General features: G+C 38.0%; 1 protein-coding gene and 1 pseudogene across 1 annotated transcript; one reads left to right on the forward strand and one right to left on the reverse strand.

Annotated features, from left to right (window-relative positions):
• Positions 1-6: 6 nt before the first annotated feature.
• Positions 7-8,330, reverse strand: LOC143592039 (threonine--tRNA ligase, mitochondrial 1-like; the record flags this gene model as incomplete). The annotated part of the gene is made up of 8 exons (XM_077072059.1): positions 7-57; positions 151-225; positions 398-487; positions 792-851; positions 1,635-1,799; positions 2,228-2,236; positions 6,852-6,915; positions 8,215-8,330. Coding segments are annotated over 8 exons (630 nt in total), but the record flags the coding sequence as incomplete, so codon positions are not given.
• A 3,490-nt stretch (positions 8,331-11,820) lies between these two features.
• Positions 11,821-12,946, forward strand: LOC143592032 (RING-H2 finger protein ATL46 pseudogene; annotated as a pseudogene).
• The last annotated feature ends 467 nt before the right edge of the window (positions 12,947-13,413 follow it).

A 13,413-nucleotide genomic window follows, 5' to 3' on the forward strand; every position in this document is an offset into this window, starting at 1 on the left:
ACCACACCTATAAACAGTGATCGTCTTGTCTTCAGGTAGGTCACTAATGATCTCAACCTGATAAAGACAATAATAAATTAAATCCAAAACGATGTGATGCAAAAATCAGTACCAAAAAAAATCCCAAATATACTAGATAAAAATTATCACCTTAAACTTATTATCAGAAAACATCTCAAGAGCCTGCTTTCGTGTTACTTCAATTCGTTCAAAAGGTTGCTTCTCCTGAAAAAAAATATATAACAGCATAATGTCTTGTAGTTTATGTTTTAAGCGATTTGATTTTACCCGTGTGATATATGAAACAACAAATATACGTATCAATATATCATATATATCAAACTAAAAATAAGCTATCTAATCAACTTCTATACAAATAAGATAAATTATAAAGTACCGTAACAGCTTTCTTCGCTTCAGAAACAATGTTATCAAAGTGATCATCATTTAATCCAAGATCACCATAGAAACCATCATAGTAGAAACCCTGTTACAACAACTCCATGAAATTACTACACACACAGTTACATAAAATTACTAGATATAATAAACTTCAAGAACTAATATGGTTTTAGTAATATTTATAGTTAAAAACGCACCCATAAACAAAGTGAAAGCATGTTGCTAATTATTGCTATTTTCCCTTAAAAAAACTTGTGTTGAATTAAAAACAAGACAACTACACTAATTAAACAATCAACCTACACTATACAGTATCACATCTACAGCCCTAATAACTAAAGAACCATGAAATAAAACCAAGTATCCACATCAAAATGATAGAAACATACCTCTCCTCTTGTAGTACATGGCCCAATACATAATTTGCATCCATATGTTTGTTCTAGAGCCTGATAAAAAACACAAAACAATAAAAAAAAATCACCACCAACTCTATAACCAAACCTGAATCCCCACTAGAGCTGTACACGAGCCAAACATTCCGGCGGGAAGTTTGTTTATGGTCGTTCATTTAATAAATGAACAATTCGTTAATAAATAAAATTTAGTAAACGAACAATTCGTTTAATAAATGAACAAACCTGAGCAAGAAATTCTGTTCGAATAACTAAATAAACAAACACGAACAAATGTCATGTTCGTTCAGTTGTGTTTTTCACGTTCGTTCGTTCAGTTGTGTTTTCTACGTTCGCTAATGGTTGTTCATTGAAGATTTATAATAACTTTTCAATTGTTTTTATAATCTTACCATATACATTAAGCAAAATTATTAACTATAAAACAAATATGTGTGTGCGCGCGCGTGTGTGTTATATGAGTATTATTTGATTTATTTATACGTAAATTAGCATATGAATAGGAATGTTAAAACACCAACACAAACTAGGTAGCCAAGCCAAACCGTTGACACTAACCATTATCGGTTAACCAAATTAAATAAACATTGTTTGTGCTCATTTGTGCGTGTTCGTTTGCGTTCGTGAACCATTCGCGAACAAATTCATTTACTTAATGAACAAACACGAACAAGAAACTTCGTTCGTTAGGTGTTCGTAAATTATTCACTTGTCCAACAAAAGCTCAACAAACAAACAAGAACAAGCCAACAAGGCCATGTTCGATTCGGTTCGTTTACATCCCTAGAACCACAACTAATTCACTAAATTCATTACCTGCCCAAGGATATGAGCACTAGAATGCCAGAAAGTATCACGACCCTCATCACTATCAAAAGTAAATATCTTAAGCTGGCAATCACTTTCCAAGGGCCTTGACATGTCCCACAAAACACAATCCACCTGAGAAATCAAAGCATTTGATGCCAAACTCTTTGACAACTGTTAGGTTCGGAGTCACACACAAACACGAATACAATAGTAAAACCGAAAGAATAAACGAAAGAGACACAAGGATTTAAGTGGTTCGGTCACGGTGTATGACCTACGTCCACTGTCGATAACTGGGGTTTTCTTATTATTGAGTGATACCAACTTACAAGTACAGGAGAGAATATATAGACTAGACAATTAGGGTTTAACCCTTTAACTAAACTGGGCCTGATAAGAGCTTTTGGGCTTGGCCAAAACTCAAACAGCTTAATCTCCTAATTCTGTCTATTCGTCTAAACCGGACCCGACCCATGATGGATCGGAGACCACAACATAACAATCTCCCACTTGGGCTTCGAGACATCTTCTCTAAACCACCACTTGGATGCGTCAAACATTTCAACCTGCTCCCATTTGGAGACGTAAAATGTCTTCACCTGCATTGCCTTGTACATGTAAAATAAAACCCATCTGGTTTTGCACCTCCTAGTTACCCTTCGCCTTCTCAACATTATTCCTGAAGGCCTGCTGAAGCTCTGCACAGCTTCAGCTTATCCAGTATCACCGGCTTGGTGAACATATCTGCTGGATTATTAGCACCTGAGATATTTTTCAAACTGAAAACACCATCACTGATCAAATCTCTGACAAAGTGATATCTCCTCCCGATGTGCTTAGTCTTCGAATGATAGACTGGATTCTTCGCAAGTTTCACTGCACTCTCATTGTCACAATATAAGAAGAACTCTGCCTGTTTCTTTCCCAACTCTTCAAGAAAAGTTCTCAACCATACTAATTCTTTACTTGCTTCGGCTGCTGCCATATATTCTGCCTCAGTGGTTGATAAAGCAACACTTTTCTGAAGTCTGGACATCCAACATACTGCTGTTCCCCCAACTGTGAAAACATAACCAGTAGTGCTTTTAAACGTCTTCTTACATCCACCCAGATCAGCATCTGAATAACCCCTGAGAATTGTATCCTTCCCCTTAAAACATAACCCCAAACTGGAAGTACCCTTTAAGTATCTGAGTAACCATTTCACCGCTTCCCAATGTTCCTTTCCCGGATCCGACATAAAACGACTAACTACCCCCGACAGCATGAGCAATGTCTGGCCGTGTACAAACCATGGCGTACATGAAACTGCCAACAGCAGATGCATACGGAACTTTAGCCATCTCTGTTCTTTCTTCCTCTGTTCTGGGAGACTGGTCTTTGGTAAATTTGAAATGACTTCCCAAAGGTGTGTTTCTCGGTTTAGTCTTCTCATCATTCATCCTGAATCTTTCTAACACTTTCCCTATGTATTTCTCTTGGGATAGTGTTATGGAGCCATCTTTCTTTCTGGATATACTCATCCCCAAAATCTGTTTGGCTGGACCAAGATCTTTCATCTCAAATTCATCAGACAACTGTTTCTTCAACTTACGAATCTCCTTCATATCAGATCCTGCAATTAACATATCATCTACATAAAGAAGTAGAATGATATATGAGCCTTTAAACTTCTTTAAGTAGCAGCAATGGTCGGCCTCGCATTTCTTGTACCCAGTTCTCACCATAAAATCATCAAACTTTAGGTACCATTGCCTAGGTGCCTGCTTCAGACCATACAAGCTTTTCTTCAATTTGCAGACCCATTTTTCTTTCCCGGCAACCTGAAATCCCTCAGGTTGTGCCATATAGATCTCCTCGTCAAGATCACCATGTAAAAATGTTGTCTTAACATCTAATTGCTCTAGATGTAAATTTTCTGCAGCAACAATACTTAAGATCAATCTGATGGTGGTCATCTTCACAACTGGAGAGAATATTTCATTATAATCAATTCCCTTCTTTTGCTGGAAACCCTTGACCACTAAACGAGCTTTGTATCGTTTAGACCCATCATGTTCTTCCTTGACTCTATAGACCCATTTATTCTGTAGAACTCTTTTATCTGGTGGAAACTTGGTTAAAACCCATGTCTGGTTTTTACTCAAAGAGTTCATCTCCTCCTTCATAGCATGCTCCCACTGGAGCGAATCTTTCAACTTAAGTGCTTCATAATAACTCTCTGGCTCACCATTTTCAGTTAAAAGGAGATAATTAACTGAAGGTTTGTAACGTACCGGCTGTTTAGAAACTCTGGTGGACCTTCTAACCCAGTGCTGAGGCGGGTCAGGTTCTTGTGGAGACTGTTCATCCTCAGACTCTGAACTCCCACTGTCAGAGACTCCCTCTGACTCTTCATTTCCACCAATATCATCATCTTCAAATTCAGGAACTGTGGTTTCTTCAGTTTCTGTCTCGGGTTCGGTAGCTGACTCAACTGTCTTTTTCTGAGCATCAATTTCATATTCAACCTGCTCTTTCTGAACCCTTGATTTTGAAGTGTTTCTATCTTTGTATAACTCAGCCTCATTAAAAGTTGCATGCTTGCTTCTGACTACTTTTCTGCTTTCTAAATCCCAAAGCCTGTAGCCCATTTCGTTTGACCCATATCCAATGAAAACATATTTTTTAGCTTTAGCATCAAGCTTGTCATTTTTCACTAGATCATAAGCGCTACACCCAAAGACTTTCAAATGCTTATAATCTGCAGCTTTACCTTTTCACTCTTCTTCTGGTGTCTTGAAACCCAACGGTACTGACAATCCCCGGTTAATTAAATAAGCTGCAGTGTTAACTGCATCTGCCCAGAACGTCTTTGGAAGCCCGGCATTAAGTCTCATACTTCTTGCCCTTTCATTTAACGTCCTGTTCATTCATTCTGCCACTCCATTTTGTTGAGGAGTGCCAGGGACTGTAAAGATCCTCCGAATACCGTACTCTTCACAATAATCACGGAATTCTTTGCTAACGTATTCACCACCGTTATCCGACTTCAAGCATTTCACCTTCAAATCAGTTTCCAATTCAACAGCAGTTTTCCATTTCTTAAAAGTATCAAAAACATCAGATTTATTTTTAAGAAAGTAAACCCATACCTTGCGTGTCGAATCATCAATGAAGGTGACATAATAGTGCGATCCTCCCAAAGAAGAGACTGAAGTTGGTCCATAGACATCAGAGTGAATAAGCTCCAATTTCTGAGCTTTCGGTTGTTTTCCGGTCTTCACAAAAGATACTTTCTTCTTTTTACCGAAAACACATGGTTCACAAAATTCAGATTCAACCTTCTTCAGTTCTGGAATTTTTCCTCTAGCAACGAGCATTTTCATCCCTTTTTCACTCATGTGGCCGAGTCGTTGGTGCCACAAACTAGACTGACTCGGTCCACTGGTCACTGCATTTACCCCATCAGCTGGAATTTCAACCATGTATAAAGTGCCCTTCTTTTTACCTCTGGCGATTACAAGATTCCCTTTCACAACTTTCCATTGACCCCACCAAACATAACATCATATCCTTGGTCATCTAACTGCCCAACAGAAATTAGCTTTCTTCTAAGGCTAGGAACGACCCGAACATCCTTTAGAGTCCATGAGGTGCCCAATGAAGTTTTTAGTTCAATATCCCCCATCCCCGTGATATCAACAGCATGATTATTAGCCAAACGAACTTTACCAAAATTACCTGTTCGGAGATTCTTCATCTTCTTCGTGCTATAAGTGGCATGAAAAGATGCACCAGAATCCATAATCCATGAATCTGTTGATTCTTCAACACAGCAGATAAGAGTCTTTTCTGAACCTTCTGAATCATCTGAACCGGTGGCCAGATTAACTTCCTTCTTAGATTCTTTCTTTTCTTTTGAAATTGAGGGGTTAGGGCATTGGTTTCTGAAATGCCCCATTTCTTTGCAATCCAACACTCAATGTCTTTTCTGGGCTTTGACTGACTTCTTCTTCTAGACTTTGACCTACCCCTGCCATTACCTTTCTCTCTTCTCCTACCTCTCCCTTCGGTGCTCAATATAGAACTAGATGTCTCACCAGAATTCCTTCTTCTTATGTCCTCCCCTAAAATCAAATCCCGGACTCCTTCAAAAGTAAGCTTAGTATTCCCAGAAGAACTACTAACTGCAGTAACAGTCCCTGACCAACTTTCGGGTAACGAGGATAACAAGAGTAACGCTTGAACTTCATCATCAAACTTGATATCAACAGAAGACAAACGAGAAATAATAGTGTTGAAGTCATTAACATGAGAGGTAACAGATGCCCCTTCCTTCATTCTGGTGTTAACTAGCTGTCTAATCAGAAATACCTTGTTTGATGCAGAAGGCTTTTCATACATATTTGACAAGGTTTTCATAAGACCATACGTGGTAGTTTCATTTACAATATTGAATGCCACATTCTTAGCTAGTGAGAGTCTAGTAACAGCTATGGCTTTTCTGTCAAGTACCTTCCACTCATCATCTTTCATACTTTCCGGTTTCCTCTCTTCTAGTGCTTCCATTAAGTCTTTCTGACATAGCAAATCCTCAATTTGCATTTTCCACCATCCAAAATCCTGACCATCAAACTTCTCAATCTTGATCTTCCCGTCCTCAGCCATTATCCAAACTGAGTTTTGATTACAGCAAACAACCAAACTACCCAAGGAATAAAAGGACTGGAAACTGATCAGAAAAAACGAACCAGCAGCTGCGGAACCCTAATCAGCGGCGGCGGAACTGTAGCAGCGGCGGCAGTACTGTAGCAGCGGCGCGGTACTGTAGCGGCGGCGGTACTGTAGCAGCGGCGGCGGAACTGTGTGTATAATCGAGAACCAGGCTTTGATGCCAATTGTTAGGTTCGGAGTCACACACAAACACGAATACAATAGTAAAACCGAAAGAATAAACGAAAGAGACACAAGGATTTAAGTGGTTCGGTCACGGTGTATGACCTACGTCCACTGTCGATAACTGGGGTTTTCTTATTATTGAGTGATACCAACTTACAAGTACAGGAGAGAATATATAGACTAGACAATTAGGGTTTAATCCTTTAACTAAACTGGGCCTGATTAGAGCTTTTGGGCTTGGCCAAAACTCAAACAGCTTAATCTCCTAATTCTGTCTATTCGTCTAAACCGGACCCGACCCATGATGGATCGGAGACCACAACATAACAACAACTCCTTAGCTATATCAAAAGGAGTTGTTTCCCACTTCTTTCCCTCCTTCACAGTCCCATCCGGTAATGTAACCCTACAAACAAAAGTAATATAATTTTAAAAAGACTTTATACTAATAATTAAAAAAACAACTATTTTACGCACACCAGGTGTAACAGAACTCTAAAATTAAAAGAATAATATTAACAAGACTTTAATAATCCAAACTATCGTGTATTAACCTATCTCCTATTGGCAAATAATAATCCATACTTACACTTCGACCGATAACAATCTTAACTTTAAATTTTGTTACCAAGGGCAATCCTAGTAGCATAATCATCATAGATTTTACACTCGAATTACACTTATTTATACCCGAGATTCGTTAATACGTATCTCCATTTTCGTTCATAACCACTATTGTGAAACAAATCAAGTGAAAATCAATGATAATTTTGCTACAAGGATGCAACTAAAACTAAAGTTGGCATTTTTATTGATTAAAATGGTAAGTATGATATATTATTGACCAATAAGCGGTAATTATAATTACTAAAAACCAATGATCCTAATAATAATAAAAAATTTAAAAAAAAAACACATTTAGTTTAAGCACGAGTCAAACCAGAGTGTATTCAAGCTCGAGCTCAAAACTAAATGACGGCCGGAGCTCAAGTTTGAAGTAAAATGAGCCTATGACCGAGCCAACGAGCCAAGCCATGACCAAAGACAAGCTTAGGTCGAGCTCAGCTAAGCTCGAGTTTCACGTAAAACGAGCCTATGGTCGAAAGATCAAGCCAACTAGCCAAGCCATGACCCAAGCTGAGCTTGGGTCAAGCATGGCTCGGTTACCAAAACTTGCCAACTCGGCTAAGGTCGTTTCAAATCAAGTTCCTTTAGCTAGTTTTTTTATTCGAGCTTTTATCAAGCGACCCACGAACCCGATCTTGACAAAATAATAATAATAATAATAATAATAATAATAATAAGGTAAGGAAGAAGGGGGGAACAGGCACACTTGGAGAGCGCAGTACAACGGAGAGTTGTATGCTGCGTTCGGGAAGGATGAATCGCTCCCGAAAAGGAATCTATTGATTCTCTCCCAATTGGTTGGACCATAGGTGCGATGATTTACTTCACGGGCGAGGTCTCTGGTTCAAGTCCAGGATGGCCCAGCTGCGCCAGGGAAAAGAATAGAAGAAGCGTCTGATGTTAATAATAATAATCAGCCCAGGTGTAACTGAACAATAACCATAATAATGATAATAATAATAACAACAACAACAACAAAAATGTTAATAATAATTAAGAAAAAAAACCCGCAACAAAAATGCTTAACAGACCAAACCAGTCAATATTATTGGTCAAAAAGTCAGCTTTCAAAACTTACTTAATTGGGTCACCAGAAACAGCTTTCAGATTGGCAATTTGTTCCAATTTGATGGACTCAAACAGCTGGATTCTTTTGGGTATTACTGATTTAAGATAAGCTTCATCTTTAGCAATTTAAAGAGTGGATTTGGGTGCAGCGTTTGCAGCTTTACCCATCGGTGTGTGCAGGCGGCGGATGACAGTGGTTATTGGCGGAGTACGGCGGCGGATGACGGTGGTAAGTGACCAGAGGGTTTGGGAGCATAACATTCGTTTTGGTTTAGTGGGAAGGTTTTTATTAGGGTGTAAATGTTATTATTATTCGTTGAAAACGGTGTCGTTTTGGGTAGAAATAAGCCCAAACTGAATTGGATTTAAGTTTATATGAAAAATAGGCCCAAAATAGTTCAAGGTAGGTGACTGGGTGGCCCAAATCGGGTTTTCTAAAAAACCGGTTTTGGGTAAGGAACGGGTTCTGGGTTTGGTCTAACAAACGGGTCAAATATAAATCGGTTCTAGGTATGGTCATGGTTTGACCGATTTGGTTGGGGTTTTTATCGGTTTATGGTCGGGTTGGAATGAGGTTTTGACAGGGTAGAGGTGGAACCGGCTCTCGGTTTGGTTCTGGGTTCGGATACGCTTTCTATTAGGAACTGGAAATTAATTTGTACATGTTGATCGGTTAGGTTGGGTTGAGTTTGGAACCGGGTTTTATATGCAAGTCATATATGATATGTAACTGAAAAACAGTAAAACAATTACATTTACTTCTCATCCTCTTTGAGTTCTCGTGCTTCAAATTGAACTCAATTACAAACTTAGAAAGAGAGGGGTGTGCTTCAAATTGAACTCAATTGCAAACTTAGAATGAGAGGGGCGATGTGTGCTTCTTGAACCCAATAGTGCTCGGGGGGGGGGGGGGGGGGTAAGGCGTGCCTCGCCCACCCTAACATTAATCTCACACATTTTTCACCGGTATCTCAATTAGTATTAATTTATATTGTATCTAATATGATTAAATATTTGAAAATATTATTTAACTCTTAAATAATCATATAAACATATAAAAACTTTGTCTTCTTAAATATATAAAGCTAACTATTTCAACTATAATCATAAAAACTTTTGTTGTTTTAAAATAACTAGGTAGCGTTTGGCATGCAGTAATCATAGAGGGAATAGAATGATTCATTGCTTGGGAATGAAAATATGGTGTTTGGTTGCTTAATGGAATGGAATCATCCATTACACATGGAATCTCATTCCATCAAAATCATTCTCTCCCACCCCCCTTCTTTTTTTTTTTCATTCCATCCTCATTCACCATACTTTCTTAACAACATCAACCACCACCACTACCAGCCACCACCACCTGCCACCACCTTCGCCGTATCCACCACCACCTCCGCCACCACCTCCGACGCCACCACCATCATCACCACCACCGTCGTCGCCACCACCACCACCACCTTACCACTAGCGCTACCATCGCCACCACGCCGCCGCCGCCACCATTGTCATCGTAACCACCACTACCATTTCCACTTTAACCACCACAACCATTGTCACCGTCGCCGCCTGACTATCACCGTCGCCGCCTGACTATCACCGCCACCACCACCTGACCTCAACCACCATCGCCACCACCCTACCATCGCCATCACTACCAATGCTACCATTGCTTGACCACCGCCACCATCACCTGACCTCAACCACCGTCGCCACCACCCTACCATCGCCATCACTATCAATGCTACCATCGCTTGACCACCGTCACCCCTCCCACCACCACCACTACCATAACCACCGCCCTTGACGCCTGACCGCCACTACCACCACCGTCGCCACCACCATTTTTTTTTTGTAAAATAACTTACTCTGAGAAAAAAGTGTTTTTATTATTTATATTTCATTCCTATAATTTTTTTGGATACCAGATAACATTACCTAATGATTCATTTCATTCCCATAGGTTAACCAAACAAGACAAATGAATGGTAATGATTCATTTCATTCCCTTGTTCATTCCATTTCTTCTCCCATTCCATTCCCCCTTCATTCCATTACCTCCAACCAAACATACCCCTAATATTGTTTTTCCTTTTAATTTGTGTTGTCATTTCGGACTCTACAAACATAACAAGTTGTGTTGTTTTTAATGAATAAAAAAAGATTATTTAAACATAATGTTGCAAATTATGAGCTGTTCAAGTGAGGTTTTCAAGGAAACAAACTTTTACTAAATTTGCTAATTTGACTTTCACCAATATTTCAACAAAAGCCCTATTGGGCCACTGGCCTACACTCAACAGAAGTTTGCCCTTCTTGAGTTGTTGACTTCTTGGTGGGTGAGTGATTTATACATAAAGACTAGAGATGGGCAAAAAAACCGGTTGGTGAACCGGTTCAACGGTTTAAACCAAAAACCGGTTTTTACAAAAACCGGTTATTTAAAAACCGGTTTTTACAAAAACCGGTTATTTAAAAACCGGTTTGACCGGTTTAGTAACCGCCGGTTCGTATATCGGTTACAAGTTCTAGAGAAAAAACCGGTTACTGAACCGGTATGGAAAAAACCGGTTATTATGAAAAAACCGGTTATTAACCGGTTATTTTTAAAAAAAAAACCGGTTAATTAAAAAAACCGGTTATTAACCGGTTCTAACCGGTTTCTAAACCGGTCCTAACCGGTTAGACCGGTCCGAGTTTTGCACCAAAAAAACCGGTTAATAAACCGGTCCGGTTATTTAAAAACCGGTTTTTTTCCAGGCCAAGAAAAACCGGTCCGGTTATTAACCGAACCGGTTTTTTTAAAAAAACCGATTTGTGCACCTCTATAAAGACTACCTTAAAAAATAGTAAACTTTTTTTGAAGTAAATTACCAATATACCCTTGCCATTATAAAATCCCATTTAAGGCCACCACCCATCAACACATTAAAACACCTCTCTCTGTATATTTACTAACCACTATATCTATAACAACAACAGTTTCAACTCATCAAGCAAGTGTCTTTAGCCTCTGATTTAGCAGATATTAATGTTTTTTTCTGAGATTCCGAGGTGGGTATACAAAAATCTTGAATCTGTATTAACTTTTTGTAATTTTTCTTGATTTTGCTAACAAACCCATGTGTTTTCTTGAATCAAGATCTGATTTTTATTACATTTTGTTAGCAAGGGTCAAGTGGGTTTCTTGTAATTACAACTTTTAGCTGTTTTTCTTGGTTTTTTATTGATTTAATGAGGTGGGTTTGGATCAAAATCTGATTTTTATTGCATTTTAGCTGTTCTTCTTGCTTTTTATTGATTTTTATTGCATTTTAGCTGTTTTTCTTGCTTTTTATTGATTTCATGAGGTGGGTTTGGATCAAAATCTGATTTTTATTACATTTTAGCTGTTTTTCTTGGTTTTTTTATTAATTTCATGAGGTGGGTTTGGATCAAAATCTAATTTTTATTACATTTTGTTAGCAAGATTCAAGTTGGTGTCTTGTAAACACAACCTTTAGCTGGTTTTCTTGATTGTTTAATAATTTCATGATCTGGGTTTGGATCAAATATTAAAATAATCAAATAAAAAATCTCTTTTTAATTTTTTTTATTTAAAGTCTACACTTTTCATGGTTCTTGAAGCTGTCTAAATCTGCTAAAATGCGCCTACTTTCATCTTATCCTTCACCCCCTCCTGTTAATGTTAACCCTCCTCCCACAATATCAAAAACTAACTCCACTTTGCTTTTTGCAAGAAACATTGTAATAGTAATAGCTTTCATGTTTTTCATATGTGGGTTGCTTCATTTACTTATAAGGTATTTAATAAAAAAGAAAAAGTTGTCATCTTTATCTTCAAGATTTCAAGAAAATGGTATTAATAATATTAATATTAATGATGGTGATGGTGATGCATATCAAAGACAATTACAACAGCTTTTTACTCTACATGATTCTGGTTTAGATCAAGCTTTCATTGATGCACTCCCAGTGTTTTCTTACAAAGAGTTAATGGGATTAAAGGAGCCTTTTGACTGTGCTGTTTGCTTATGTGAGTTTACACAAAAGGATAGTTTAAGGTTATTGCCTTTATGCAGCCATGCTTTCCATATGCATTGTATTGACACTTGGTTGTTGTCAAATTCCACATGTCCTTTATGTAGGGGTACACTTTTTACACCTGGTTTTAATGTTGAGAATCCAGTTTTTGAGTTTGGTTGTGAAAGAGAAGAGGAAGATAATGAGGATATTAGTCAAGGGTATTTTGGGAATTTTGGTAAAAATGAGGGTAGTATTTGTAATGAAAAGAGGGTGTTATCAGTGAGACTTGGGAAGTTTAGAGCAACAAATGGTGGTGGTAAAAAGGATGAGAAAGAAGTTGGTGAGACTAGTAATAGTAATTTTGATGCAAGGAGATGTTATTCAATGGGAAGTTATGAGTATGTGGTGAGAAATCTTGATTTGAAAGTGGAATTTGTTCCTAATAGTAGTAGAGGTATTTTTGGTATTAAAGAAAAAGGGAATAGTTCACTTGATGATGGGAAAAAGATTAGTAATAGAAGCAAAGGTGAGAGCTTTTCAGTTTCAAAGATTTGGCTTTGGTCAAAGAAAGATCAAAATCATCAAAAAGGTCAAATTCATTGTATTACACATAATAGGTAACTAATATGTTGATGTTAGTATGTTACTATGTTACTTTACCTTTGATAAATGCAAGTAATAGTCCTAGTTGACCATTTACAATTGTCAATAGTTTTTGGTTTCATGTTTATCATTTATGTGAATGATTCTTCTTTGTTTTTCACGTCCTACTTGCGGTACGTATATATAATGTGTATATATGTGAACTCTCGGGTGGGCAAAAGTGAAATTGTACTAATTTTGACGTTATTTTACTAATCTCGTGAAAATAACGTTATAAGTGGCGGAAGGTTAATCAGGCATCATGTGGTGGCGTTGTTAGCCAAAAGACAAGGGTACATGCACCAATTAGCCGGTGTCCCGATGATTGAGTGTTATGTGCATTATGTCCAAGGCTTGATGCAAAACTGTTATCGAGCTGGGGGGGGGGGAGGTCTCACCGGAAACAGCCTCTCTATCCTTATGGGATAGAGGTAAGGTTGTCTACATCTTACCGGCCTCAGACCCTATCATAAATTTGCTATTTGTGAGATATGATGATGATTATTATTATTCTTTACTTTTCATGATTCACTTTGTTAAA

This window comes from Bidens hawaiensis, unplaced genomic scaffold (assembly GCF_021521415.1).
Source record: "Bidens hawaiensis isolate Kalapana, Puna unplaced genomic scaffold, B.hawaiensis_p1.1 tig00040320_1, whole genome shotgun sequence".
NCBI classification, from domain to species: domain Eukaryota; kingdom Viridiplantae; phylum Streptophyta; class Magnoliopsida; order Asterales; family Asteraceae; genus Bidens; species Bidens hawaiensis.